Genomic DNA, 26962 nt, shown 5'->3' on the forward strand with positions numbered 1-26962 from the left:
GCGAAACGTTTTGGAAGGGTCGCTCGCGCGGCCGTGCGGCCCCATCTCGGGGAAACGTACCCCGAAAAAAAAAAAAAAAAGCGCTCGGACGCGCGCTACTGACAACTCGTGCCGTGTACCGCGTTGAAATTCCACTGGTAGCTCGACGTCAGTGCAGTACTGAAAGTGTGCGTAGCGTAAGACTGGCTTTGGTACTGTGACGGGCTTTCATGTCCACGGCACCGATAAAATCATCGTGCCTGTATACCATCGTTCGACCTAAACCCGCGCGATAGGCCGTCGAACCGATAACGCGATAGCCGCAACGCCTTCGTTGGTATATATAAATAATCGCGCTCAAGGTAAGTCAAAACATGCCTACGAAGTTGAAAGGTTGAAATGCGCAAGCCGTGCACATGAAATTTGAGCCAATGTTGATTTCAGCGAAGCTTAGGCCTGGCTCCGTCGAGTTCTTCCACCCGCTACCGGCGGACCTGTACTGAAAAGTAAGCAAGTTAGGACGAATGAAACTGCTTTTATAGTTCAGTTCTGGCCTTAGCGATTTGAAATAAACTACTCTTCGCTTCACACGGCGCGTACACAATAATCTGCAAGCGGCGACACAGCGCTGTGCCCAACGGCTGTGCCAACATCTGTATAGGTCACCGTTCCCGTAGGCTGCCGCTCGTATTCGCAACGTAGATGGGTCGGTTTCTACGTGTTGGTATGCTCGCGCACTTCTTAATTCCTGAGATGTACTGTTTATCTCTGCGTCAAACGCGAAACATGAGACGGTATATTCGGTACAGCAGCATAAACAGCCGCCTCGCTCATTTATATACCAACGGTGTCAGCGATGGCATCCGCGTTTTTGCGGGAGAACAACACGGCCTTTAAATGAGCGCTTATGTCAGCACATTTGTCTATAATAATGCTTTATGACAAGCGCAAACTAAGTATGATGAAGTTAAAGAAAAGCGAGAATCAGTAATAAATTAACAGCCCAATATTTGTAACTGGATCACAGTCACCGTTGAGTAGCTCAGGCCCTCATACTGACTCATCTCACGGTGGAATAACGCGGCTCATATGAGCCGGTATGTGTGCTTTGTTCGACGTTTTGACATTTTTTTTTTCATATCAGCGATGCACCTTTTCCCAATTTTGGACGCTAACAACGATCTGTGGCTGTAGATGTCGATGGAAACAAGCGCACCGCTTTGCTAAATCTGACGCGGAAGGCTGCGCGCTCGAGAACTTCTTATTTATGCAAAATGTCTAAAGAATGTGCAAGAAGAATTGTAAGAAAAGCGAGGTGCAAGTGCAGGAGTCAGCGACAACAAACTCCAAAGCAGCCGCGCCGGCAGAGGGTACTCAGCGTACCTCAGCGTAACAAAACAGCGCTATCACGCCTGCTCACCTTATATATATATAGTTGGTGAGTGCTACATGGCTTCCAGGAACGACATGCTGCCCCTCAGAAGCCATTAATAATTATTCGCAATCCACGAAATGCACAACCGATGCGCACTCAACAAGGGCGCAGGTTCACAAATCAACCGGCGAAAGCCCCGGCACCCTACCAAAACGTTTCCGGTGGCGTGCGGCAGAGGGCAGCACAGGAAAATGAAAAAGGCGGATTGGCGACCCTCGACCAGGCCCGGCGCGCCGCAATAGCCAGCGGGGCCGTGGAAGAGGGGCTCTACCCACAGTGACCAAGCACGATCTTTATTTAAATAAAGTTGTTTCTCTCTCTCTTCAGCGCAGACCCACAATTCGCACAGCAATGAGTCTTGAACTTCGCACTGTCACGATGGTCTTCCTGCGAAGTGCAGATGGGGAGTGCAGTGGTTTTGTTAAATCCAAACTGGAATGTAAAGATCAGTCCTGAATTGGGTGCGAGTTAGGAACCCCAGGTGGTCAAAATTATTTGAAGTCCCCCACTACAACATGCCTCATAATCATATTGTGGTTGTCATCTGTAAAATCCTAGAATTTTCTAAAGATTAATCTAAGTGGTTGGGGCTGTATTCATTTTGGCTGCTTGCGGAGCCCTGAAATGCTGTTTGCAGAAAGCCCTCGTCTACAAGAAGACAAACCCAACCGACCGGCATCTCCACTTCGGCATCTCCCATGTACGGGCATCTCCCATGCCTGTATCCACTCAGTCAAAAGATGCAAGTGTCATCAACGCTTTCTTGTGGGACGCGTACTGGACTGGAACACCTTTCACGTTCTTGAAGCAGAGAGGCCATCTGCTCTTGAGAATGAGGAACGGCCGCAGTTTGCACGAGCCATACACACACACTGCGAGCGAAACTGAGACGCGCCTTACTAATTTTTCCTCCATGGTATGTACTGCCCTTCAAATTCAATCTCTTGTTTGACAGCATCTGCCAAAACTCTTCCGTTTCAAAATCATCTATATTAGACATTTCCACCGGCACGAAAAGTGATTGTGTAGCCGTTAGGTGAAATGCACTGGCAGGGACTCGGCATGGAGCAGCAATCAGTGAAAATGTGGTCGATATAAATTGCACCAGCTCCGTCCTCTATGTTGGTGCTGACAAGTGCGGCGATAAAGTGAGAGAAGTGCCAGACATAACTGTTGCAAAGAATCCTGCGATCATTTCGCCATCAAAGCAAGGCAAACCTTTGTTGATTTTGCCAAGCAATACAGATTTCGTCATGCACCGATCGTACCTTTATCTATCTGTGGCGACAGCATGACAATGCCTGAAATACAATAAAACTGGTTTGACATAGTTGGTTCATTATGTAAGTATAGGTAGGGTAGCGTGCTTGTCCTGTTTACGCTGCACTCGAGCATGACTCCTTTTTGCATGTTCCTTCTTTGTCAGTGTTATTGCACGCTGCCCTGTCGATAATTACATGTTGAAATACAAAATGACAACATCACATGCAAGCATATGTATGTGCAGCAATGCACTGACAAGTTTTCCTGGCCATTTGTGGAATAAAGACACTCTTGTATTGCAGATCTGTTATTATTGCGATAGCAATTATATGGACACTCCAAGCGCATTTCTTGCATCGTCGGCGCCGTTGCCGTGATGTTCCGTTTAAAGCCCAAGGGCGATAACACCGTCACCATATGCTGTATGTGCGAGCGAAACTGCGCAAGGTGAGCCGACGATCGCCGCTCAACCTGGCCGGCGCAAGAGAGGGAAGCTGACAGGAAAGGCGCTGTCTTCCGTCCCGCAAAAGGCTGTGGGGGAATGTCAGAAGGGAGGGGGGGGGGGTGCGTTGTTTCTGACAGCAACTGCGTATTTCGCGACCGCGAGCATGGGGAACTGACGATCATAGCTCAATCTCACGTGCACAAGGAGGGAAGCGGGGAGGCAGCGTGGGAGGAGGGGGTGTCTACTCTGTCATCAACTTCGTACTTTGCGTGGTCGTGTGTGCCTTATCTTTAAAGCGATCTCCAGGCTCTCATACCTTTGTGCATGTGGTGTTCTCGTCGCTCAGTTTGCGTTGAAGCAATAGACAGCACAAAGGTCACTTCGCTTGCTGCTGCTGCCCGCACTTCATGCCACCGTTTCAACAGCGAGTGTCCGCAGTCAGCAAGTGTGATGTGTTCATGTTTGCCTGTGGGTGCAGACACCATGCTTGTTAACATAGTTAGTAAGCGAATATTTCCAAGTTTATACGGCCAATAAAACTACTATCCTTACTTTGTGTAGCTGTCTACTAATTTGCTATCGCAATCAATGCTTCGCCTTTCGGGCGAAACTGCTGGCTTTTTTTTTTGGACTCATTCAGACTTTTAACTTGGTTCTTTAAGACTTTTAACTTTTAAGTGGTCCCCATGAAGTCCTTATCTGTTGGCGACTGTAGTCAGCGAGTATGACTATAGCTGGCCGGTCATAGTCGAAGTGTCATTCACGCAGTTTGCTGACAGCTTCCACCATGTTCTTAACATCGCACCTTTTTCACTGAATTGTAACAAACCTACTTGCCAAACCAGCCATTCTGACTACAGTAGAAAAATTGGTCCGTGGTTGCGACGATGCAGTCAAGTGTCACTATAACAAAGCCACAAGAAGATACCTTCATTGTATCCACTATCCTATAGTATTTGTTGCTTGCTGATATTGGCGAGAAACATTGTAGGTTTATTTTTTTATGTCCAATAATTCATTATACCAATGTTCGTTACATCGAGGCCCGACTGACCAGTGTATGGTGTAGCCAGAAATTATTTCTGGGGAGGGGGGCATGCACCTGATTGAGGAAGTGAAGGCTGTTGCACATTGTTTTATGCTAGGTATCATAATACACAGAAACATCAAGGAAGAAGGGGTGGAGAAAGGTGACCTGACTGCCCCCCCTTCCTCCTTCCCCTCGCTTTGCCCCTGCGACTGGCATTGTCAAATCCAGCGCAAAGCACGAAAAAAGAGCACTAAATTATGCATAACATGCTTAATTCTAATGTACTGTGATGCTGCATTTCATTTGGATGCTAGTTTGCATTGCATACTTGCGGCGCATTGTGCAAGGCATGTGCAAGTTAACCAGGGTACAGCCTCTGATGAGTGTTTGATGCCATGGAATATTGCAAGGGTTTGCTAGGTGCAAATGGCAAGTCGCAATTACCCAATTTTCTGAAGTATTGTGGATCAAATTGCGGAAAATTTAGTGCCGTTCTCCATTTGACAAGTTCGCTATGCTGCTTGCAAGCAGGATTGTCGAATTCTCGTTGCTTGAAATATAGACCACCATCTGCATGAGTTACTTCTGTTCCTTTTTCTTTTTTTAAATTAGAAATGAAATTTATAGCTGCTACCTTAGCTCACCAACATTAGCTCAACTTAGCTCAACTCATCCGATACCGTAACTCACATGCAAACACCTGGAGGTGGTAATACATAGATACATAATATACATGGTAATACATAATACCCGGACTTTATAACAAATAGATAAGTTTACTTGTAAACACTTAGCATATTGTGTCAGCGGGCTCCACTTTAATTAACGAACTATAGGCCGTACAAATCTTTTATGCAATCTCACTAATCCCATTTATTTTTATGCAAGCTTTCACTATTCCTCTGTTGTCGGGCATGCCAGTTTGTGCATCTTATGTGCTGTTTTGTGAGATGTGTCATTTCTTGCCATGATAGAGTTTGGCCGTGTTTTCTATAAAAGAAGCACATATTTAAAGAAACCAGCAAAGCAACACGAAAGCTGTGATTGCTTAGATGCAGAAGGGCTACACACTTGCTTCTATCAAGAGGACAGTAGACCTACCCGAATTGATGTGATAAAATAAACAAACCTTAAAACTACGGCGTGCTTCATAATCAGAACTGGTTTTGGCACGTAAAACCCCAGAAAGAAGAAGTTTTCCATGCCCATTACGCCATTAGTTTGTGCATTTCATAATTGCTTTTCACATTTCAAAATGGACAGGATCAGGAACTCACACATGTTCTGATAGATGCCAGACTTGGCGAATGCAACTTCGCTTTTGATAGCAATTTTCATTCGACAGCTTTACTTTTATTGAAATAGCTGTAACGTGGACAGTCGAGGCACCAAGATGTCCCAATAACGACGGCACATGTGTGGATCACACGCGTGGAGTTGAAGGTTACATAATTTCTCATCTTGCCCTTCTCAGGGCAAGAATGAGACGTAAACTGTTTCAGTGTCGCTGATATACTGGCATGTTACCACGTGCGCATAAAAAATGAAACTAGGTAGGGGATAGGAAACAAAGATAGTAATGTGAGGCCATACCAAGGGTACACTTGCCATTATTCGTGTCATTTCTTGCGTTTTGCATAACCAAAAAAAAACACCGCATATCCACGGGGTGAATGATGATTGAATAATTTCTCATCTTGCCCTTCTCAGGGCAAGAATGAGACGTAAACTGTTTCAGTGTCGCTGATATACTGGCATGTTACCACGTGCGCATAAAAAATGAAACTAGGTAGGGGATAGGAAACAAAGATAGTAATGTGAGGCCATACCAAGGGTACACTTGCCATTATTCGTGTCATTTCTTGCGTTTTGCATAACCAAAAAAAAAACACCGCATATCCACGGGGTGAATGATGATGAGTGGGCGAACCTCCGGAGGGAATCATCGGTAAACCGTGAATCTTCCGTGTAATTCGCCCAGTCTCGCCGCACTAAATCGAACGATTGACTTCCACCAACGACACGCGCCATATGTGACGTCATTCCTATTTTATAACAGCGCCCTTCATTATAATTGCACCATCTCCCGCTTAAGGGGACGCTAGCAAAAACGCGTTAGAAACGTGCAGTACTCTCTAGTAAAGGGGAGAGGCAACAGCGTCTTACGCAGCCGTTTACACATGCCGGAACGTGCACCGCGTTTGCCGACGCCATCAGCGTTTATGAATACGGGGGTAAGGTGGCGAGGCCACGGCGTCTTACACCAGCTTCTTACACGGGCCGTAACGCGCTAGCACAAACGCGTTAGAAACGCGCATTCTTTCGTTAATGTTGGGTATTGTCATCGTGGTGCGTGTGTCCATGTGCGCTTCGTGGCGTAGTGGTTAGCGCAGCGCGTTCGGAAGCGAGGGGTCCCTGATTCGATTCCGCACTACGGACACAACTTTCGGAATTTTTTTTCTCATAAAAGTAGACGTGGCTACCTACAACGACGACGACGACTACTACTACTACTACTACTACTACTACTACTACTACTACTACTACTACTACTACATACTACAGAGGAGGGTCAGACCCACACCCTAAGGAGCTTCACCCCTAAAATAAACCGTTGTGTTCATTTTTGTTTTACCCAAGAAAGAATCAGTCTTGTGGTGCGTCACCTCACCTTCAAAAAGATCCGACTCTGAAAAGGTTAAGGCGAGACAGTTGCTGCCTCTTTTAATAAGCATGTTAGAAGTTTTATAAAAGTGCGAGCAACATGCAGTCTGTTTGGCTGCAAAAAACAAAGCCAAACGGACACACAGTCACATTCCAATCAATCAGTTTGACAGCAGAGCCAGGGCAGCATTCTGCCTTCCACAACGGCCATGCCGTTTCGGCATCGCCGTTGTGCACAAACACAAACCAGCGTTCCTTCTAAGCAGCTGTGGGAAAATGCTGGTTCGTGTGGAACAGACAGTAAGTGTCAAACTAAAGCTTTCTAATACTTTCATTGGGCACTGACAAATCCGACAGTTTTTCAGAGGTCTCATCTCATCCACCAACAAGGCGCGACACCTGCATTGCTGCTGGTGTCGCTCCTCATCACACCAGCATTGTGAGGTGCCTGGTAGCTACCAGGGTAATGTTTCTGCTGGGCATCAGCAGTTGCCTTGCCCACTGCATTACCACGTCACCCTCGCATATTATTAGAACACCGTCAGAGGAGCTCGAGTGCAACGCTATATCTTGCTGTCAATGCTTTGCACTTAAAGTGGTACTGCTAGCATTTTGTAACTGTTCCAGTCTCACTGACATATTCACATGTCATAGTGCTGAACCAGACACAGTTTCTTGTCAAACTGTCAGCTGCTTGAAAAGAGCCCTGCTCCTGAAGGCTTACTTCTTGGCACCATTTCCTTTGTGTCTGCAGAGCTGGGAGACACGCCTTCGGGTGGAGCTGTCTCGTGCCATCAAGTGTCCCTCGGTGCAGTACCACTTGGCAGGCACCAAAAAGGTTCAGCAGGTGCTGGCACAGCCAGACGTCCTCGAGCGCTTCTTCACCAACAAGGTGACCGCCGACCGCATAAGTGCTACCTTCACGGGGCTGTACTCCCTCGACCTGGTGAGCACCCTTCATTCACATTAGCCTTCTGTGTAACCTTTAAGGCACATTCACGCTGGTGATTGACAGAGGTTGTGGCTGGCAACCAAGGAGCAACTCACGGCAACCAATGCTCTGCTACAGTGGCTAGAAGGGGGAGGTTGGAGCAACGCGGCCGTCGGAGAGCGCCGCGCGTGTTCCAGTGATTCATGAAGCCGAGTGGTGGCGCGCGTCGACGGTAAGATGCCTCCGCTGTAGCTTGGCTGCTGACGGAGCTAGCGAGTGCGCTCGGTCGGCATGCTTCTGTTCGGTTCTTTTTGATCCACGCTCGTTTCTGTTCGCATTCACGCTGTGCAGTGTTGCCTCCTTGTGGTGACAATATTTTTACACGTTGCCATGCCCTAAGAAGCAATGGCAACTCGCATGAAACGACAGACGCACTGTTCTGCGCCGGGCTGCACAACAGGCTATGTTTCTGCTAGAAAAGCAGAAGAAAAAACCATCCCTTTTCTTGGTGCCTGATGACGATGAGGCACTTCAAGCGTGGCAGCGTGACAGAACCAATATAATGTTGCTTGCCGTCGCTTGGAGATACTGAGATTATTTTTTTGTGTTCTGCCTAATTACATAATTAGTCATAAATAATTATTCAACTTCTCAAATATTTTAATTAGATGAAAAGTGTAAATGACAAAATTGTAGAGTAACATGAGAAACTCCCGATACAGCTTTCTATTGCTCAATATTGCTACACGCGTACGCGCAAGGTGCCTCGAGCGGCAGGTCACGCGGCAATGTTTCGGCAATTCACGGGCTTCTTTCACGCTCGGAAAAACACTTTTATGTAGCATGTGTTGAGTAACAGAAAGCTGTATCGGGAGTGTTCCATGTTGCTCTACAATTTTCTCATTGACACTTTTCATCTAATTATAATATTTGAGAAGTTTATAAATTATTAAGAGTGATTATGTAATCAGGTGGAATTCAAAAACATAATCTCAGTGTCTCCAAGCGACGGCAACCAATATTACCTTAGTTCTGTCCAGCTACATGGCATTTGCATATTTTTAAATCTTGGTGCACGATAGTTAGGACACCCTGTATATTGAATCATATATAATCAAGTGCTGTCTGTCGTCCTCTTGAGTATTCTTCATGGTCACCACCATTCTATTTCTTCACACTGGCGACTAAACTAAGTTTGTTTACTTAATTCGTATGTGGAATGATTTCTAGAGCATCATGTATTGATATTAATCAATTTGACCAGCAGGATGCAGTGCGTCGATCGCAGTAATATGACCTAAGGAGCTCTTCGCCTAGAAATCGGTGCAGCTTTCTTTACTAACACCACCAGCATAATATTCTTCGCATTAGCTGAAATCATTTTTTATTTTTTCACGATTCGGAAAGCACGTAGCATGTGTGCGACCGAGACCAGTGCAAAATCTTTATGCCGGCCATGACGGGCCCCAAGCGAATGCATCTTTAACACTTAAGCACTCATCAGAGGATAGCTGCTAGTCATTTATTGTCTCCTCTACTAACAACATATGATATGCATTAGCTTAACGTGAGTTATGTCAAATATGCGACCGTTAATTGCGAACAAAAACGCCCGCTTCGAAACCCACGGCACCAACCGCCGTGCCTTCGCGCCCGGGGAGCGATCTTGCTGGCGACTGCAGCGCCGCCGCTGCTGTCATGATTGCTTGCAACACTCTGCCGCCACCATTGCTCTCGCCTCCCGCTTCTAGCCGCCATAGCTCTGCTCCATCTACTCACTCCGCCATCGCCAAATAAAATAATTGTCAGCGTGTCTAGACGACCTGCTTCTGCGCGCTGATGATTCGTTCAGATGGTTTGCGACTGCAGTTGCGTGACTGGAAAATCTAGCAGCAAATGACTGATCCAAAAGAGTTGCTTTTCGACCAGAATGAGCATTTACGACTATGTATTTGCGACTATGTATCATGCAGTTACTTTGCAACCAACTTCGTGCGACATCTGCCCTTCAAAGGTGTGAGTGAGCCCTTACTGTGATGACAGTCAAGAGCTCGAAACTGGATTGGCCCTGTCTGTCTGTTCAGTGTTTCTATGGTTTGTGTCATTGTCATGCTGCTGTCATCACCATGCCACTTCGTCAACCTGGCCAAAAAGAAAAATTCTGCCTGTCAAACATACGTGTTTGAATCTATGTGAGGCAATCCAAGGGGTAACTAAATACTGTAAAACTAAATGCGATGCATACTTTATTTCAACCCAGTGCATTGGTAATATTGTGCGAAGTTTATGTTAATGTTCTGCACCGTTCACAAACTGTGCCGAAGTGCAAACAGCTGTTCATGCGGATACACACTACGAGATGTCGCCACAGCAATGTCACGAGTCAAAATTTCTTCCAGTCTTGACCCAAACGCATGCATTTTAAGCTGCATTACTCGAAGCACACCCGCTTGACCCGCTTAGAGCAAAGTGGCGACGCTTTTGTGCATGCAGTGTCAAATTAATACCGCTGACGAATTAGTTTCATGCAGGCATAGAAAAGGCCACAAAAATACCGAACCCACAACCGATGACCACCTAGTAAGAGGTATCAAGTGAGGGCCGAATGCTCCTAGCTGTATTACTGCGGAGCGAGCGGAATCTGTCATATTCCATATTGCAGCGCACCCAAACCATTAATCTCGGTCGCAATCGCATCGCTGGTGGCCCCCGTGATAGAATCCTCACGAAAATAAAGTTTTTCTGACGCCTTGCGATGCCAGAAAAGCGCGGTCTCTTGGATGCCGAAATGTTGCCAAAAGACCGCAGGCAGACTTGCGCCATAGCATTCCTTGGGGTGCACTCGATGAGCAAAGGTATACCTCTTTAAAGAGCACTTGTGGCGCTGAAACGTGCTGAAAAACACAAGGGAAGTGTCCCTCCGACTATAAGTGCCATGTTCGATGCGAGGAGCTACATTAACAAATTGAGAAGACGACTTTGGGGAAGCTGGTCTAGAAATTTGCTCGCCGCTCGCCATAATCAGCCTGCATTGCAATAAAACACCACCCCTAGCTCCGTTGCATTTTTGACGGTGCAAATCGAACGATAACTTCCTGAAAACACAAAAAATGAAAGCATGGCCAGCGGCGAGTCAGGCTGTCAACATGGCGGGTCAATGCAAGCTGGGGTTTGCCCAGCAATTTTCTCGAGCCGGTCATGCTCGATTCGCACCATCCGACTTTAGGTCGGATGCGGTCTCAATGCATGGTAGGGTCATTGAATTTTGTTCCTTCACATTTGTCAATTTCACGGACACAACGGTGCACAAACACCAACACTCGAACCATGGAATTAGCACAGTGTCATCGACAACGATGCACAGAAAAACTCGTTTTGCAAACTTCATGGCTGCACACCTGTGGAAAATATTGCCCTGTAATCATGCAAAGCCCCAAAACAGTTCAGTTTTCACGATCATGCTGCGTACCCACAACGAGCGGCTAATTGCTTTTTGAGCACAACACAACCTCAGACTCTAGCCACGGTATTTGTGGCGCTTTCCAGTGCGATACTCTCGTAGTCTTCCGTGACCTCCGCATTCCTCCTATAAAAGCAGCGACTGCCTTCTCCTCCTCATTCGCTCTCCAGTCTGCAAGCCATTTGGATGCCAGTCATGCCTCTCACTCACCTTCATGTCAACTTCTCGCTGCTAGTTTTGACGTCGTTGCTCCTCCAAAGCTGCCCTCTTACAGCCTGCCCTCCCGAGCACAATCTTCCACCAATGGGTGCCCTTCCGCGGTTCCTGCTTCTTGGTCGCCATGACTCCGATCGCCTTGCACTACATGGGAAGCCGATGCCAAGCCCGCCATTGCAACCGTCGCCGTCACCAGTGGGCACTGACGAGGAAAGTGAGATGCCCTGACGACATTTTGAAGCTTCTGCCTTCTGCTTCACCCGCCGCGTTCAGTCACTTTGGTGCCGACGGTGTGTGCATTTGGATCCGTACTGCAGGCCATGTGATTGTGTGTTATTAGGAGTGCTTCGTTAGGCGTGCCTCGCGTGTGCTTTTTCAGTCTGCAGTGATAAATTTCTCCGTCCGTCTCCGGGCGAAAGTGTCTGACTTTGGAGCAGTAAGTTCGGGTGATAAAAGAAGTGGAAAAAGGCGGCTGGCAGAAAACTGATATCGCAAAGGAATTTGGCATAGTGCCGTCTACTTTATTAACTGTATTGAAAAACAAGGAAGCTTTGCTGGGTGGCTTTGAAAAAAGCTTCTCGGCGAAGAGAAAGAGGAATCAAGATTCGAAATACCCCGAAGTGGAAGGTGCACTTCTATGGTGGCTGAAGAACGCCAGGAGTGCAAATCTTCCCGCACATGGACCTGCACTTACTGCAAACGCCGAAGCTTTCGCCCTTCAAATGGGCCGTAAAGATTTCAAGTGCACCAATGGCTGGCTTGAGCGGTTCAAAAAACGTTACGGCGTGACCTCAAAGTCGATCGTTGGCGAAAGCACAGCCATAAACCGTGACACTGTAGACGTATGGCGCCAACATCGACTCCAAGCTCTACTTGAAAAGTATGAAGACAGAAATATCTACAACCTAGATGAGGCTGCATTTTTCTACAAGATGCTACCGAATCGCACGCTCAATACCGCTGGCGAATCCTCATCCAGAGATAAACAGAGCAAGGAGCATGACACAGTGCTGTTTGGTGCCAATGAAACAGGCGAGGACAAGCTTCCCTTGTTGATACTGGGGAAGGCGGAGAAGCCACCGTGCTTCTGAAATTCAACTACAGTAAAAGCTCGATGATATGAATCTCACGGGGTCACGAAAAATATTCGTATTAGCCGAAATTCGTATCATCGAAACACAATTAAAACTACTGTCGAATCTCGATAATTCGAACTCGAAGGGGCCCGAAAATTTGTTCGAATTAAAAGGACGTATTTTTGAAGTATTCGTGCACCGTAGCACGATGCACGAACGGTGCGAGTCGTGAAATATCGCGGCGCGCAAGCGCATAGCAAGCGCGGGCCACGAAACTGCCCACGCCGGCTAACGGTCGCTTCCCGATAACGACAGAAAACGAAGCTTCAGGGAGCGAGCGGGCGGCGCCGGCACACGGGTGCGTGCGGAGACCGTCGAAGGTGAGGGAGGAGGGCAGCGGATTTGGCCGCGTCAACTCCGCCGCTTCGATGGCTCCCCTCGCCCTCCCTCTCAACTCCCTCGTAGCTCTCTCACCTTCGACTCCGTGCGCGCCCGCCGCCGTGCTGGCGCCAGCTTATTTTAGCCACCCCCTGAAGTTTCGTTTTCTGCCGTTATCGGGAAGCGAGCGTTTCCGGGCGTGGCAGTTTTGTTGGCCCGACTGTGCCTCCGCCGCTGCTTTCCTCTGCGCTGCTGCCGCAGCGTGCAAGGTCAACATGTGACTAGAAAATAGAGGAGAAGGGTTCACTGCCATTTTATCCGCGTGGCTGATACGTCGGCACTAGTGTGTGCTAGAATACGGTTGTCTAGAACACTCTAGTCGGCACGTACACGCTTGTTCCAGCGCGATGCAGAAACGGCGACCTTGCAATTTGAGAGAGGGGGAAATTTCCGCCGCGGGTTCTTTTTTTTTCCCGTTCCTTCGCGCGCGGCATTGAGGGGTCTCTCCTGAGCTTTTGCTCTATGGTGGTGTCGGAGCATTGCCGGTCGGAGGCGCCGCTGCGTTATTTGGCGCGCTGCTAAGAGCATTGTCGGTGCGCGGTATGTTCGAAATAAGCGTGTTCGAATTAACGAGATTCGACTGTAGCTAAATTAAAGAGTCAGAGGTGAACTCACTCAGGCACGTGTACGTAAAAAGTATTTATTTCTTGAAGCGCCACCGCTTCAAACTCTTCGCGCCCAGTTGCGGAGTCCGCGCTGTTCGCCGCCGCGCCTCCGCACCAAAAGAGGAGAGAAAGCGCGTGACTGCGCGCTGTTCTCTTTCGCGGCCGTCGGTGGGGCGGCGTTTATTCGTATCAACCGACGCAGGCTGAAAATCGATTCGTAACAACCGTTCTCTAGCACGTTGCAAAGTAATGGGGCTCGGCCGGGACCACAGAAAAATTCGTATCATCCGGAAATTCGTATTAGCCGTGATCGTATCATCGAGCTTTTACTGTATTCCCAAGGAATGCATCTACAGAAGTAACAAGCGAGCATAGATGACTGCTGCTACGTTTGAAGACTACGTGCGCCTTCTGGATAGATGGTTCGACGCAATGAATCGGCAAGTGTTTTTCATAATTGACCATTGTTCAAGACACGGGAAGATCGACAACCTCAAGGCAATCGCTGTGGAATTTTTGCCTGCAAACACAACCGCGGTACTGCAACCGATGGGTCAGGGCATCATTGAGACCACCCGGAAGCTGTACCGCAAGGCTCTTTTGCAGCACATGCTCACAGTGTATGACGCTAGCAAGAGGTACAACATTGATTTGCTTGGTGCGATCCATTTTCTGAACTTTTCATAGAAAGAACTCGCACCTTCGAAGGTCACCAACTGCTTTGCTCACACCGGCTTTTCCCGCGCCGTCGTCAGCGACCTTGACAATGACCAGCCTAACGATGACTGGACTTGCAGCGATCTGTACGAGGCGGTTCATAAAAATTGGTGGCCAAGAGGTAGAAGGTGACTTTGAGACATTCACCTTGGCTGACGCTGCTGCTCCCGTGGTCGCCCCAGCGACGAATTTGGAAATAACTGGCATTGTTGGTGGGGCCCCGACGAGGAGAAAGAGCCGGTGGACGAAGAGCCACGTGAAGTGCCAACTATAGTGCAGACGCGGGAGTACCTACGCCTGCTGTGAAATAAGGCTGAATGGATGGGCGGTGACCACGGCCTCATGCAATGCTTGATCAAATTAGAGCAGGGGTTGCTCGCGCCCGGTAAGAACTTGAAACAGCCAAAGCTCTCTGAATAAAATTGTATTTTGACTTCCTCACAGTTGCGGTGCAATTAAAGCTTGACTGCTTTAGCTTTTCTCGAGTGGTCGCTTATATCGAATTACTGCTTATAACAAATTTTTTCGCCATCCCGCTGACTTCGTTATAATGAGGGATTACTGTATCACAGCGGCACATACCCACTCTGAGAAATTGGCCAATATTAGGCTCATACCCTATAGCCCAAGAATGGTGTAGCGCATGGGTTCTCAAAGTGGTTTCCGCGGAACCCTGGGGTTCCGCAAGCCCCTGCTCATAGTTCCACGAGCCACTGATAAATTTTCCGTGGTCCCGCGCTCACCAAGTGGCTAAAACAGCGAAAACAAGGTGTGCTCGATCCACAGAAGCTCCATTACTCATGCCCAAGTGTCAAAAAGCACATCACAGCGCGTAACGGCAACGCGCGAACTGCACAATAAATTCGAAAGCAGCTTGTAGCCACCCAACCTCCGAAAACGGGCAGCGCGCGCGCCTAAGCTTTCGCATTAAATCTCGGAGGCCGTAATTTACCAACATGTGCATTTCTCCCATTTGTAGATAGCGTAGGTGCCGATTGCGTGCGCACTAAAGGAATAAGAAAAAATGAAGGAAAAGAAATGCCCAGAGCATCGCAAATATGCACCTCAGAAGAGCAAGAATGGCGCTAGCGTCCAACCGAAATGAAGCGGCGCAGTCCACATCGCCATGGTCTTCAGCGGCAATCGTGCGTGGCACGTGATTGACAGCAACGCCGGAGCGCTTCGTGCCTAATAGGTGACCTGTAAAAGAGCGAGGGATTCTGGGATGCGCCGTCTGCTCGCTGTTTCCAGTTCGAGGAAGCGCAGCCACCGCTTCGCCGTTGAAGCCTATTGATGCGCTTGCAGTCTGGCTTTGTTGCAGGCGCCTAGCAAAACCATGGTCGGCTGTTCAACGCTGCTCAAATTCAAGCGTTAAAGGTAAACTCATGTAACTACTGCTTTGCAGCATCCTTACATATGTACATCCGTACATATAGAGGTACTAGTATGAAACATGGTTTTACGGTGCAAGTTTAAACGGGACTCAGCGAGATACATACATAATACTCCTAACCAGCTAGCCCACTTTAGTTTCTTGAACACAGATAGAGGTAATGCGCAGCCGTAATATGTCGGCGATACGGCCATTTCCCCATCTTGTTGACAAAAAAGCGAAAACTTCTAAATACGCACCACTTCAAGTGAACCTCGAGTTTCGACCAAGAAATGCCGTTGACAGTGCGCAGTTTTCAAACATTGTGAGCACTTAATTTTCTAATTACGCTAGCTGCGCCGTTACTGACGATATCGGTTGCAGCGACGATCACAGAGCAGTATTTACCAGGCTGCTGACCCACAGGCAGAGCAGTCAGTGACGGTTCGTCCAAGCAGCGGCAAATGTCATAGAGCTAAACCTGGCAGAAACAAAAAAGGCCGCCGAAACAAAAACGAGAGTTCGTTTATGAATACAAGCGTATCCTTGCCTTTCTTGGCTCGTCATTGTCGCGCCCAGAGTCAACTGAAACCTAGAAATCAGCTGCATGAATGGTACGACATTACTGGTCGACAAAGTGGACAGAAAGCTTCACACGACTGACAGTTGAAACCATGTAGAAAAACATGTGCGCCGGGCGTGCCGCCAATGCCGCCGCATCGTCCATCGAACTGGAAGCTGCTAGCAGACGGCGCGCCCCACAATTCCCTGTGATTTCTCATTTTACGGGTCACCTATTGTGCCCTTAAAGACTTTATTATTGTGTTTATCGCCGCGCGTAACACTGCGTTGGCGGCATGCCGCGTGCCTTCATAAGTGCGTAGTTGCCATGCATGATCGCGTCAATAACCACTGCAGTTTCGTCCGCAGCGGTTGCGGCAAACAGTAATTTCGTTTTCACTCGGTGCACGCGTCGGCTGCATGCCTTCACCACTGCGTAGTCTCGAACCGTGGTAGCGTTGATAGCGACGGCGGTTTCGTCCGCACTTCTTACAGTGAACAGTAGTTTTGTTTTGACTTGGTGCGAACGTCAGCCGCCTGCCTTCTGAACCGCAAGGTCGCCGTCCATGATCGCGTCGATAGCGGCCGCGGTTTTGCCGCAGTGGTTGCGGCAAGCAGTAGTTTTGCTTTGACTCATTGCAAAGCTGTCGAAGATTAAGAGCACCGGCTACATCGCGATGGACGAACAATTTGTTAGCGAGCAGCTGACTGGCTAAAAAATAATCAGGATGTACGCGCACGAGGCCTTCGCCGCTGCTAGCGCTAATCAGTCATGAGGTGACGGGAATTTCAGCTTCCGCACTGGTCTTGTGCTAAATATTGTTACGGGGAGATTTACAGAAAAGAGGGTTTATTTACACTATGTACAAGGAGACTAAATGTTGGCCAGCAACAACAAAGATGGTGAAACTGTGCCTCGTCTCGTCGGCTCTATGCTTCAGCATCTTCTTTGTCCGCCGGACAACTGGCTCATAACAATACAAACAGGATTTGCTGATTCATTGAGTAACTAAAAGCATGTTGATGTAGTTAAGCATGTGTTTATTGTTGTCTTGATACCCTCGATAATTCGACATTTGGTTAATTGGGACATTTTAATTCAGTTAATTCGGGGGGAGGGGGGTTTCTTTGGCGTTTCATGGAGCTTAGCAGGTTTCCCTGGAACAAACATGCTTGAGAACCGGTGACCCTGGTTAAGCCGAATCATAAGAAATATAAGAAATTCAAAGAAGCAGTTGTAAATCATCCGCTATTCCATTGTCTGCATTTTAGCGATAATTGTGAGCCAACCAGAAAACTGAGTGCATGCCGGCGTTTTCACGTCAGACGGGCAGGCAAGTATTGCGGAGAAGCTGCTGCGGTGGCAGCTACTGTTCTCAATTGCACACTTCACACCTTTTCTTGGTTACATGGGATCTAGCAGCCAGCAAACATATCATACGATCGCAGTTTGGCGATTTACTGAATGTTGAAGCTGAAAGATCATGTTTTCCAGGAATGTAAAAACACGTAAGAAGCATACCTGTATTTGATCGTTTTAATATGTTAGCAGTCTTAGGGTTCCTCACGCACTTTTCGGGGGTTATCTATCTATGTTTGTATCTATGTATCCATCTATGTATGTTTATATCTCACCGTTTTCCCAACTACCAGGGTCACTGGGTAGTCAGTGGTGGAATGGGTAGCGCATGTGTGCCGCTCTTCAATGAACGTCGTTGACACCAAGTTGGATGACTAGGTATGGGCCACTTGAAACGTGCTGCTCTAAAAAGACCAAAAAGATCCCTTTATATTCTCCGGTGCTGAGCGGAATCAAACGCACGTCACACGGATTCCTTGAGGACAGCAATCCAACACATTAGCAGGCTGTGCCACAAATGCACTGGGTATGTGCCGCTCTTCCATGAACCTCTCGCCAACTTGGGTCTCTGAGTATGTGCCACTGAGTGTGCGGCAAGCGAGGAAACAATTCTCAGAGTTCGCAGGCACAGGCACCCCACGCTTCTCTCTCGAAGGCCACACGCAGACTTCTCAGCAGTGCCCCTAGATGATGCAGTGTGTCCAGAAAGAAGCGCGAGAGAGGAGCCCGGTTGCAGCATGATGCCCTTCTCAGCATTCGCATGCACCAGCGTGCCATGCATTTCGGTGGTCATGTGCAGGCTTCACAGTGGTGGCGCTAGATGGCGCCGAGTGTTCTTAGGGAAGCACAAAAGGGGAGTCCCGCTGCAGTACACGCCTCATACATAACTCATTTCAACAGTTTAAGTACGTTGTGTTGTTGTATTGATTCAGTGCTAACACATTACCGTTGACAGTCATTGTGAGAAGGGTTCTGTTGCAGTATTTCTTTTGTTCTCGATCCCGAATGTTGGCGCAGGGAAATCATACGTAACGGGATCGTATCACCGAGGTTCTACTGTACTTATCACTTATTGCCTTTTGCATTGGGTCTGTGTCATGTGGGTGCTCTAAAAAACATCGAGTCAGCTGCTCAATGTCTGACATTTTATCATTCATATTCAATTTTATTAATCTTCAGATAGGTAATTAGTTTGAATGAATACAAGTTGACTGTACTTGATTGTTGGCATTATCCTCCATTTGGATAGGGCAGCTGTGTAACCAAAGTGTCAACAGGGCAGTGGCATTTATTATGTGTCTGTTCCACTCCTTTGTCTGCAGAGCTGTCATGTAATCCTATTTTTAATATTTCTTTATTAGACAGTTTTAGCAGAGCGTTGCTCACGCTCCGCTCCGCTTACGTTTCACGCACTCCGCTGGCTGCATGAACTGCGTTGATTTCGCCTATTTGACAAGCTCGTCTTCCATAGACGCCAGCCACGCGCTATCAGCGTGGCTGTAAGACGACAAATCGAGCAGTAGACGCGCTCCGCTCAAACTGCTTCGTAGCGAAGCTAGGGCAGCATTCTTCGTTCCGCCGCCGATATGAGTGTTGTGCGCACGCGCATTAGCATTCACGCTATAGATTTCCACGGAGCAGCTGTGTGCAAATCATTGGGATACGCTGGTATCAGTGGAGCAGACCGTGAACGCTCTGCTAAAACTGTCTATTGATTACGGATTGGACAAAAACAGCAAACATTAAAAGAAAATAAATTCAGAACATTGGGTGCGAAAGCATACAGTATGTCTAGTGATCTCTGTATTTATCTTGCAGTAGCTTCTTGTGTAGCATTGAAACTTTGAGGGGTTCTTCACTGCATTGTCAGAATTTTGCCATTCTGGCAACAACCAGATTTTAGTTGCCAGTTTAACAGCTGCCAGTTTGAAAGCTACTTGTGAAATTTGAAAGCTACTTGTGAATCCATTTGCAAGAGATGTTTTACACTGTGATATCATCGCCGACTTTGACAGACTCCAAAAGGGCACAAGGCAGCTGAGGAAGCTATCGCAAAACCTCACAACTATGTGCTGAAGCCACAAAGAGAAGGCGGAGGTAAGTGATCATATTCCGTCATCGTGTTCAGACTGAATTCAGTTTACATGTCGAATTTTCACATTGTTCATAGCACTAGCCTGTGATTAATGTACAGGGCCTTTTTTTAATCTTCAATGCCCTTGATGAAAAAAAGCCGGTAGATCCCACTTCCTGTGGGAATCGGAATCGATGTTATGCGAAGCAGTGTGCGGGCAGCCTACCAAGTTAACAAAACGACCATGGGAGCACCAAGGCGTAGGCGGCGGTTTCATGACCTACATGACACGCATGTCATGACAAACTATCATTGTTGTCCAAACACATTTCAGTAGTGTTTGAGTGTTAATTTTTTTTTCACATAGTCATCATCATTTTTGCTGAGTCATGCTTATGACTATAACTTCTACAATCATCCTTTAGTGTTTCCTTTGTGCCCACGTCTGAACCCATTCCAGGTTTTTTTTATGTGTAATCATTTTTCGCTCAGTCATTATCATTTCTGATGAGTCATGCTCATGACTACAACTTCTGCCATTATCCTTTAGTGTTTTCTTCACTTAGTGCCCACGTTCGAACCCAGTCCAGTGGTTTTTCAGTGTTAATCATTTTCGCTGAGTCATTGCCATTTTTGCTGAGTCATGCTCAGGACTATAACTTCAATCATCCTTTGGTGTTTCCTTCACTTAGTGCCCACGTCTGAACCCATTCCAGGTTTTTTTGGTGTGTTTTAATCATTTTTTGCTCAGTCATTGTCATTTCTGATGAGTCATGCTCATGTCTCCGACTTCTACCATCATCCTTTAGTGTGTGGGTACACATAACTTTAATGCGTCCACACGAAAGACGTAGGAACAACTGCACTGATTGCGGGAGCGTACAGAGTTTATGTCTCCATTCGGGCGAGAGTGTTCTTATCACGCTGGGCGCTCGGTTTAGTACCGTCGACGCTGCGCGCAGGAGCAGAAGCGGCGCCGCACCGTGCCGCCACCCCCCCCCCCCCCCCCCGCAGAGAGGTGCCCTCAGGTTTGAAGAGCATTGGGGACGCGCACCTGGCGCCCAAAGCGCGTGATGTAGGGCACGGGCTGAGGCATTGGAGGCTGTTGTGGGTGATTTACGGGAGGCGCGCAGGAGTTGGTAGTTGCCTCACAGAGAATGTATGACGGCTTCAGTCGGTCGATAGAGACGCAAATGTCCCTCCTGCTGATTTGAAGGGTGAATGTTTTGTCGTCACGGCGGATGACTTTATAGGGTCCGGAGTAAGGTGGTTGAAACAGCGCACGTACAGTGTCGTCGCGGAGAAAGGCATGCGAGCACGTTGCCAAGTCCTTGAACACGAATGGGGTCGGCTTGGTGTGACGTGCTGCTGGAGACGGGTGCAGTGAGGCCATTGTGCAGTGCAGCCGGGCGACAGTCTGTCGGGAGTTGAAGCGGAGAGAAGTTGCCCAGGTAGGCGAAGCGGCTCCCCGTAAACAAGTTCTGCGGGCGTTGCCTGGATATCTGGTTTGAAAGTGGCGCGCAGACCAAGAGCAACGGCCGGGAAAGCCTCGAGCCACGTTGAGTTAGGGTGGCACGTGATGGCTGCCTTGAGCTGTCAGTGAAACCACTCAATCATCCCGTTGGCGTAGGAGTAGTAGCTGGTAGTCCGTGAGCACTCGAACCCGGTGGAAAGCCCGAGGAGCCTGAACAGTTGGGACTCGAATTGCCGTCCTTGATCGGTTGTGACGCGACGAGGAGTGCCGAAGCGGGAAATCCCGCCGGTGAAGAAGGCCGAGGCGACGTCTTCTGCAGTAATCCTTTCGAGCGGCAATACTTCGGGCTATCGAGTGTACCGATCGATGGCGGTGAGGCAGTAGCGGTAAGGCTCGACCGGTGGAAGGGGGCCAATGATGTCGGTGCGGACATGTTCAAACCGTTCCGACGGCAGGGGGAATGCCCCGAGCGGTGATGTGACGTGCCAGGTGATTTTGGCGCGCTGACATAGAATGCACATGTGTGCCCAGGTGCGGCAGTCCCGTTGCATTGAGGGCCAAACAGAGCGGTCAGTCACAAGGCGTGTAGAAGCGCGGATGCCGGGGTGGCTGAGGTTGTGTAACTGGTTGAAAACGCTGCGGCGATGCGGCGAAGGGACATATGGTCTCACTCGTCCAGTGGATATGTCGCAGTAGAGAGTGTCCGTCAACCTAGGGATGGCGACTTGTTGAAGTTGAAGAGGAGCCGTTTTCGAGGAGCTGCTGGAGTTCGGCGTCCGTTTTCTGAGCATTGGCGAGGGTGTCAGTCATAACGGGTGGCAGCTCGACAGCAGAGACGCGTGAGAGTGCATCGGCGACCACGTTATCCTTTCCGCTGCTGTGTTGGATGTCGGTGGTAAACTGGGTGATAAAGGACAGTTGGTTCTGCTGGACCAGTGGAAGTTTTTCGCGTCATTGGGAGAAGGCTTAAGTGATAGGTTTGTGGTCAGTGTAGATAGTGCAGTGCTATGCCTCAAGAATATGGCGAAAGTGTTGGACCGCTTCGTAGATGGCGAGGAGTTCTCTGTAGTAGGCTGGCCGTGTTGTCTCCGCAGGGGCGGAAGTTTCATCGGCGATGCCTGTAGACGAGGGTGTTTTTGGGCTAGAGAGTTTCTTCGAAAAAAATGCCAACGGGCACCAGTTTTGGCCCACGCGCTGCATCAGGGAGGCTCCGACGGCGGTGCTAGAGGCATCTGTGAAAAGGCCCAAGGGAGCCTCTGGCTTGGGATGCGCAAGTAGGGTGGCGTTGCAGAGGGCAGTTTTGCAGTCTTCGAATGCTTGAGTCAAAAGTGGTGTCCAAGTGACAGGATGGTTGCCTCATAGGCCAGCCAACACGTCATGAAGAGGGGCCTGATATGTGGCCGCTTTAGGCACGAAGCGCCTGTAAAAGTTGAGCATGCCCAGGAAACGACGGAGGTCTTTCGCTGTGACAGGCCGCGCGTAGTTCTTAAGGGCCGAGATGCGGTCAGGCAAGGGTTTAGTCCCTTCTGAAGAAAGTTGATGGCCGAGAAACGTGACGACGGGGGTGCCAAGCGTGCTCTTCTGGACGTTTATGAGTAAGCCGTGGTCGTTGAGGCGTTGAAACAGTTGGCGAAGGTGTTGGTGGTGATCCTTTTCGTTGGGGGAGAAGACCAGGATGTCGTTTAGGTAGACGAAGCAGAAGTCTAGGCCGCGGACGACGTCGTCGATGAAGCGTTGAAAGGTTTCTCCTACATTGCGGAGGCCAAAGCTCATGAAAGGAAATTCGAATAAGCCGAAGGGCGTGATGATCGCGGTCTTCGGGACGTCATCTGAGTTCACAAAAATTTGTGTGTAGGCCTTTACCAGGTCAACAGTTGAGAATACGGTGCTGCCGTGTAAGCGGTGGGCAAAATCCTGTATATGACGAACGGGGTACCTGTCTGGGATGGTACGAGCATTGAGGGCGCGATAATCTCCACAGGGGCGCCAGCCATTGGTCTTCTTCCACACCAAATGAAGCGGTGAGGTGTAAGGCCCCTCCGAGCGGCGGGCGGTACCCTCGCGGATCATCGCTTCAAACTCTGGGCGATTCGAAGGCGGTCCGGATCTAGACGACGGGCGCGGCCAGAGACCGGGGGGGCCTGGAGTAGTGCGCATGTAGTGCACGGCTGAGTAGCATACCTCTCGAGGACACCCGCTAGGTCGTGTCAGGTCGGGAAATTCTGCGAGGATGGCGTGGTATGGTGATTGATCTGCAACGGCGAAAGCTTTAACGCTGGGCTGTTGGGTGGTCGTGCGTTGGCCCGGCGCGGAGAGGCCTGTTGTGGCTTCAATAAGTCGGTCATGCCGGCAGTCGGGTAAAAGATGGTAGTATGCCAGGAAGTCAGACCCGATGATTGGCTCTGCGACGTCGGCAATGACGAAATTCCATGGGAATTCATGGCGTAGGTTTTTGAGGGTGATGTTGAGGCGGAGCGCGCCGTAGGTCTTAATGCTTGAATGGTTCGTCGCACTTAGCTCGAACGACGTGCAAGGGCACTTGTCGTGCAGGAATGCTCAGGGAAAGCAGCAGATGTCAGAACCGCAGTCGATGAGGAACCTTCGCTTACTGACTTGGTCGGTGACAAAAATGCGACGGCCTCTAAGTTGGCAGCTCGCGGCCATCTCTACGGGCTGCTGTTGAAGTTTCCCTCACGTCCAAATGAGCTGGGTGGTTGGCATTTCCGGGCTCTGTCACCGAAGCGACGATGATAGTAGCAGCGGCCGTCGTCGTTTTCTTGCGATTAATCGGTGTTTCGGCCTCGGCTTTGGGGGCGTTTTCCATAACGCAACATCAGGAGTTGATCCAGATGCCTTTGAATAGAATCCACCTGACGGGCGATTTCGTCGATACAGCTAGCGAGCTCGGGGGTGGGCTGTGGGGCGCCGGCGGCGTGGACGAAAAGGGGTGGCGGCGGTGGAGAGGCTTCGACGACTCGGTCAGCGATTTCGGCAAGCTGGTCTAGCGGCAGATTCGGCTGAACCTGGAGGATTGCCTTAGCATGAGAGGGTAAACGGTCAAGCCACATTATTCGGAGGAGGGAGTCATCAACAGGCGTGCTGCCCGCGAGGGCACGCATAAAGCGCAGGAGCTGCGATGGCTTGCGGTCACCGAGCGCTTCGTGCTGAAGGAGTTGACGTACTTTCTCGTCTTCTGAAGGTGAAAGCCGCCGAATTAGTTCCCTCTTCAGGTGCAGGTAGCAGTCAGCTGGAGGACTTGCGAGTACGTCGCGGAGCTCAGCTGCGTAGCGAGAGCCTAGGTGGGCGACGACGTAGTCGTGGCGCATCCGGTCCCGAGTGATACGTGCCAGCGAAAACTGCGCCTTGACTTGAGCGAACCACACCTCGGGTGACTCTGCCCAAACGGGTGGGAGCTTGACGGCGACGCGACAGACGTCCGTGTTGGCGGTGGCCGCTGGAGTGGTGGCGCCCGCTGGAGCAAAGCTTTGGGGGGCATGGCCCGAGCGCGGCTGTGCAGATTTGTCAGATAAGTGTGGTTCATTTTGGGTGCGTTGCTGCTGTTCGTGGAGTTGCTGCTCTTGGTTCTTGATTACCTGTTGTTGGGCCTGAAGTTGCTCTTGAAGATGTTGTACTTGTTGGCGGCGAGGGCATCCTGGTCGGCCATGGCAGTGCGGTAAGTTCGTTTTCCGGGTCACCAGATATGGGTACACATAACTTTAATGCGTCCACACGAAAGACGTAACAACAACTGCACTGATTGCGGGAGCGCACGCAGTTTGTCTTCTGTCGGGCGAGAGTGTTCTTATCACGCTGGCGCTCAGTTTAGTAGCGTCGACGCTGCGCGCAGGCGCAGAAGCGGCGCCACACCGTGCCGCCACAAGTGTTTTCTTCACTTAGTGCCCACGTCCAAACCCATTCCAGTGGTTTTTGAGTGTTAATCATTTTCGCTGAGTCATTGTCATTTTTGTTGAGTTATGCTCATGACTATGACTTCCACCATCATTCTTTAGTGTTTCCTTTACTTAGTACCCATGTCCGAACCCATTCCAGTTACATACCAAGTGAACGAAACGACCATGAGAGCACCAAGACGTAGGCGGCTGTTTCATGACCTACATGACACACATGTCATCATTTGTGTTCGTCATACACTCTTGTCATACTATGCCAATTTTGGTACGTACCATGGCACGCTAATTTATTCCACTCACTTGAAATGGTTCAGAATTATTCTGATCATTTTATACTGTCTAATTACGATCGTTCTGCTAGCATAATTCTAATGAAGTTTCACCACGTAGTAGTGTCGCTGAAGAAAACAGTCAACAAACTGTGAATGACGAAATGGACTTTATTGGGCGAACCTGTGTCCACAAAAGCAAGTTGCACTCGAAGCACAACGATAGCGGCGAACACAGTCGGCGATCGGCGAAATGTGTCAGCTTTTATATATGAGTCATCGAAGGTTCCAGATTAACCCATGGTACCCGGCTAGTCTTCCAGAAAGTTCTAGACATTCGCGTCACTCATACAATCAAATTACATGAGCGTGGTGACAAGAGACAACTGATAGAAGCATTGATAACGTTCAAGAAACTTCTGATACATGCAGGTGCGTCCTGTGCCTAGCCATAACGTTTAACATTTGTTAGCCGGTGAAAAGCGGTCACCGGTAAAAGATAAACATGTATACGTGTCAATACCCTCCCCTTAAAAAGCATCGTCCCGATGCTACAAACACGAAAGCGAAAACAAAACCACACGTACAGAGAGAAAAAAAACAATAACAAAGCAACAAAGTACATAAGTTCGGCAGCGGGCATAGAAAGGCTTAAGACGCACCACGTGGATGACTTCAGCTCGTGCCCGGCACCGCTGTGACTGCGAAATGCCGTCTGGTACGACCTAATAGTCCAGTGCGCCAATACGTTGGATGATCTTATATGGTCCGAAATAGCGACATAACAGTTTCTCGCTAAGTCCTCAGTAGCGTATTGGAGTCCAGACCCAAACACGGTCGCCAGGCTGGTACTCGACATAGCGTCGTCGAAGATTGTAGTATCGGCTGTCGGTCCTCTACTAGTTCTTGATGCACAGGCGGGCGAGCTGTCAACCTTCTTTGGCACGCTGCAAATAGGTGATAATGTCGAGATTTTCCTCATCGGTGACGTCCGGTAGCATGGTGTCAAGCGTCGTTGCCGTGTTTCTTCCATAGACTAGGTTGAATGGCGCCATGTGTGTCGTTCCTTGCACGGCCGTGTTGTATGCGAATGTAACGTATGGAAGGATGGCATCCCACGTCTTGTGTTCGACGTCAACTTACATTGCCAGCATGTCAGCGATGGTCTTATTTAGGCGCTCGGTAAGGCCATTCGTCTGCGGGTGGTAGGCAATGGTCCGGCAATGGCTTGTCTGGCTGTATCGTAGGATGGCTTGAGCTAGTTCTGCCATAAAGGCCGTAACTCTGTCGGTGATGAGGACTTCTGGGGCACCGTGACGCAGGAGGATGTTCTCAACGAAGAATCGGGCTACCTCGGCGGCACTGCCTTTGGGCAAGGCTTTTATTTCGGCGTAGCAGGTGAGGTAGTCCGTAGCTATGACAATCCATTTATTCCCGGACGTCGACGTTCGAAAAGGCCCTAGTAAGTTCATCGCCATCTGCTGGAACGGTCGGCGAGGTGGCTCGATTGGCTGTAGAAGTCCGGCTGGCCTTGTCAGCGGTGTTTTGCGTCGCTGACAGTCTCGGAATGTCCTTACGTAATGGGTGACGTCGGCAGAGAGGCGAGGCCAGTAGTATTTTTCTTGTATCCTCGCGAGCGTGCGGGAAAAACCGAGGTGTCCAGCCATTGGGTCAGTCATGGA

At 49.2% G+C, this 26962-nt stretch overlaps 1 protein-coding gene across 3 annotated transcripts in view; it reads left to right on the top strand.

The window, feature by feature from the left end:
- LOC119441445 (glutathione synthetase-like) overlaps positions 1-26962 on the top strand; it is an 87045-nt gene that overhangs the window by 53669 nt on the left and 6414 nt on the right. For 2 of the 3 annotated variants that reach the window (XM_037706062.2, XM_049661304.1), the window contains 2 exons: positions 7571-7762; positions 19568-19649. In XM_037706062.2, the coding sequence (XP_037561990.1) occupies positions 7571-7762; positions 19568-19649 (274 nt within the window). The remainder of the gene's footprint in view (positions 1-7570; positions 7763-19567; positions 19650-26962) is intronic. The other variant, XM_049661303.1, reaches the window with a different exon arrangement.

The sequence above is a fragment of the Dermacentor silvarum genome, chromosome 2 (assembly GCF_013339745.2).
Source record: "Dermacentor silvarum isolate Dsil-2018 chromosome 2, BIME_Dsil_1.4, whole genome shotgun sequence".
NCBI classification, from domain to species: domain Eukaryota; kingdom Metazoa; phylum Arthropoda; class Arachnida; order Ixodida; family Ixodidae; genus Dermacentor; species Dermacentor silvarum.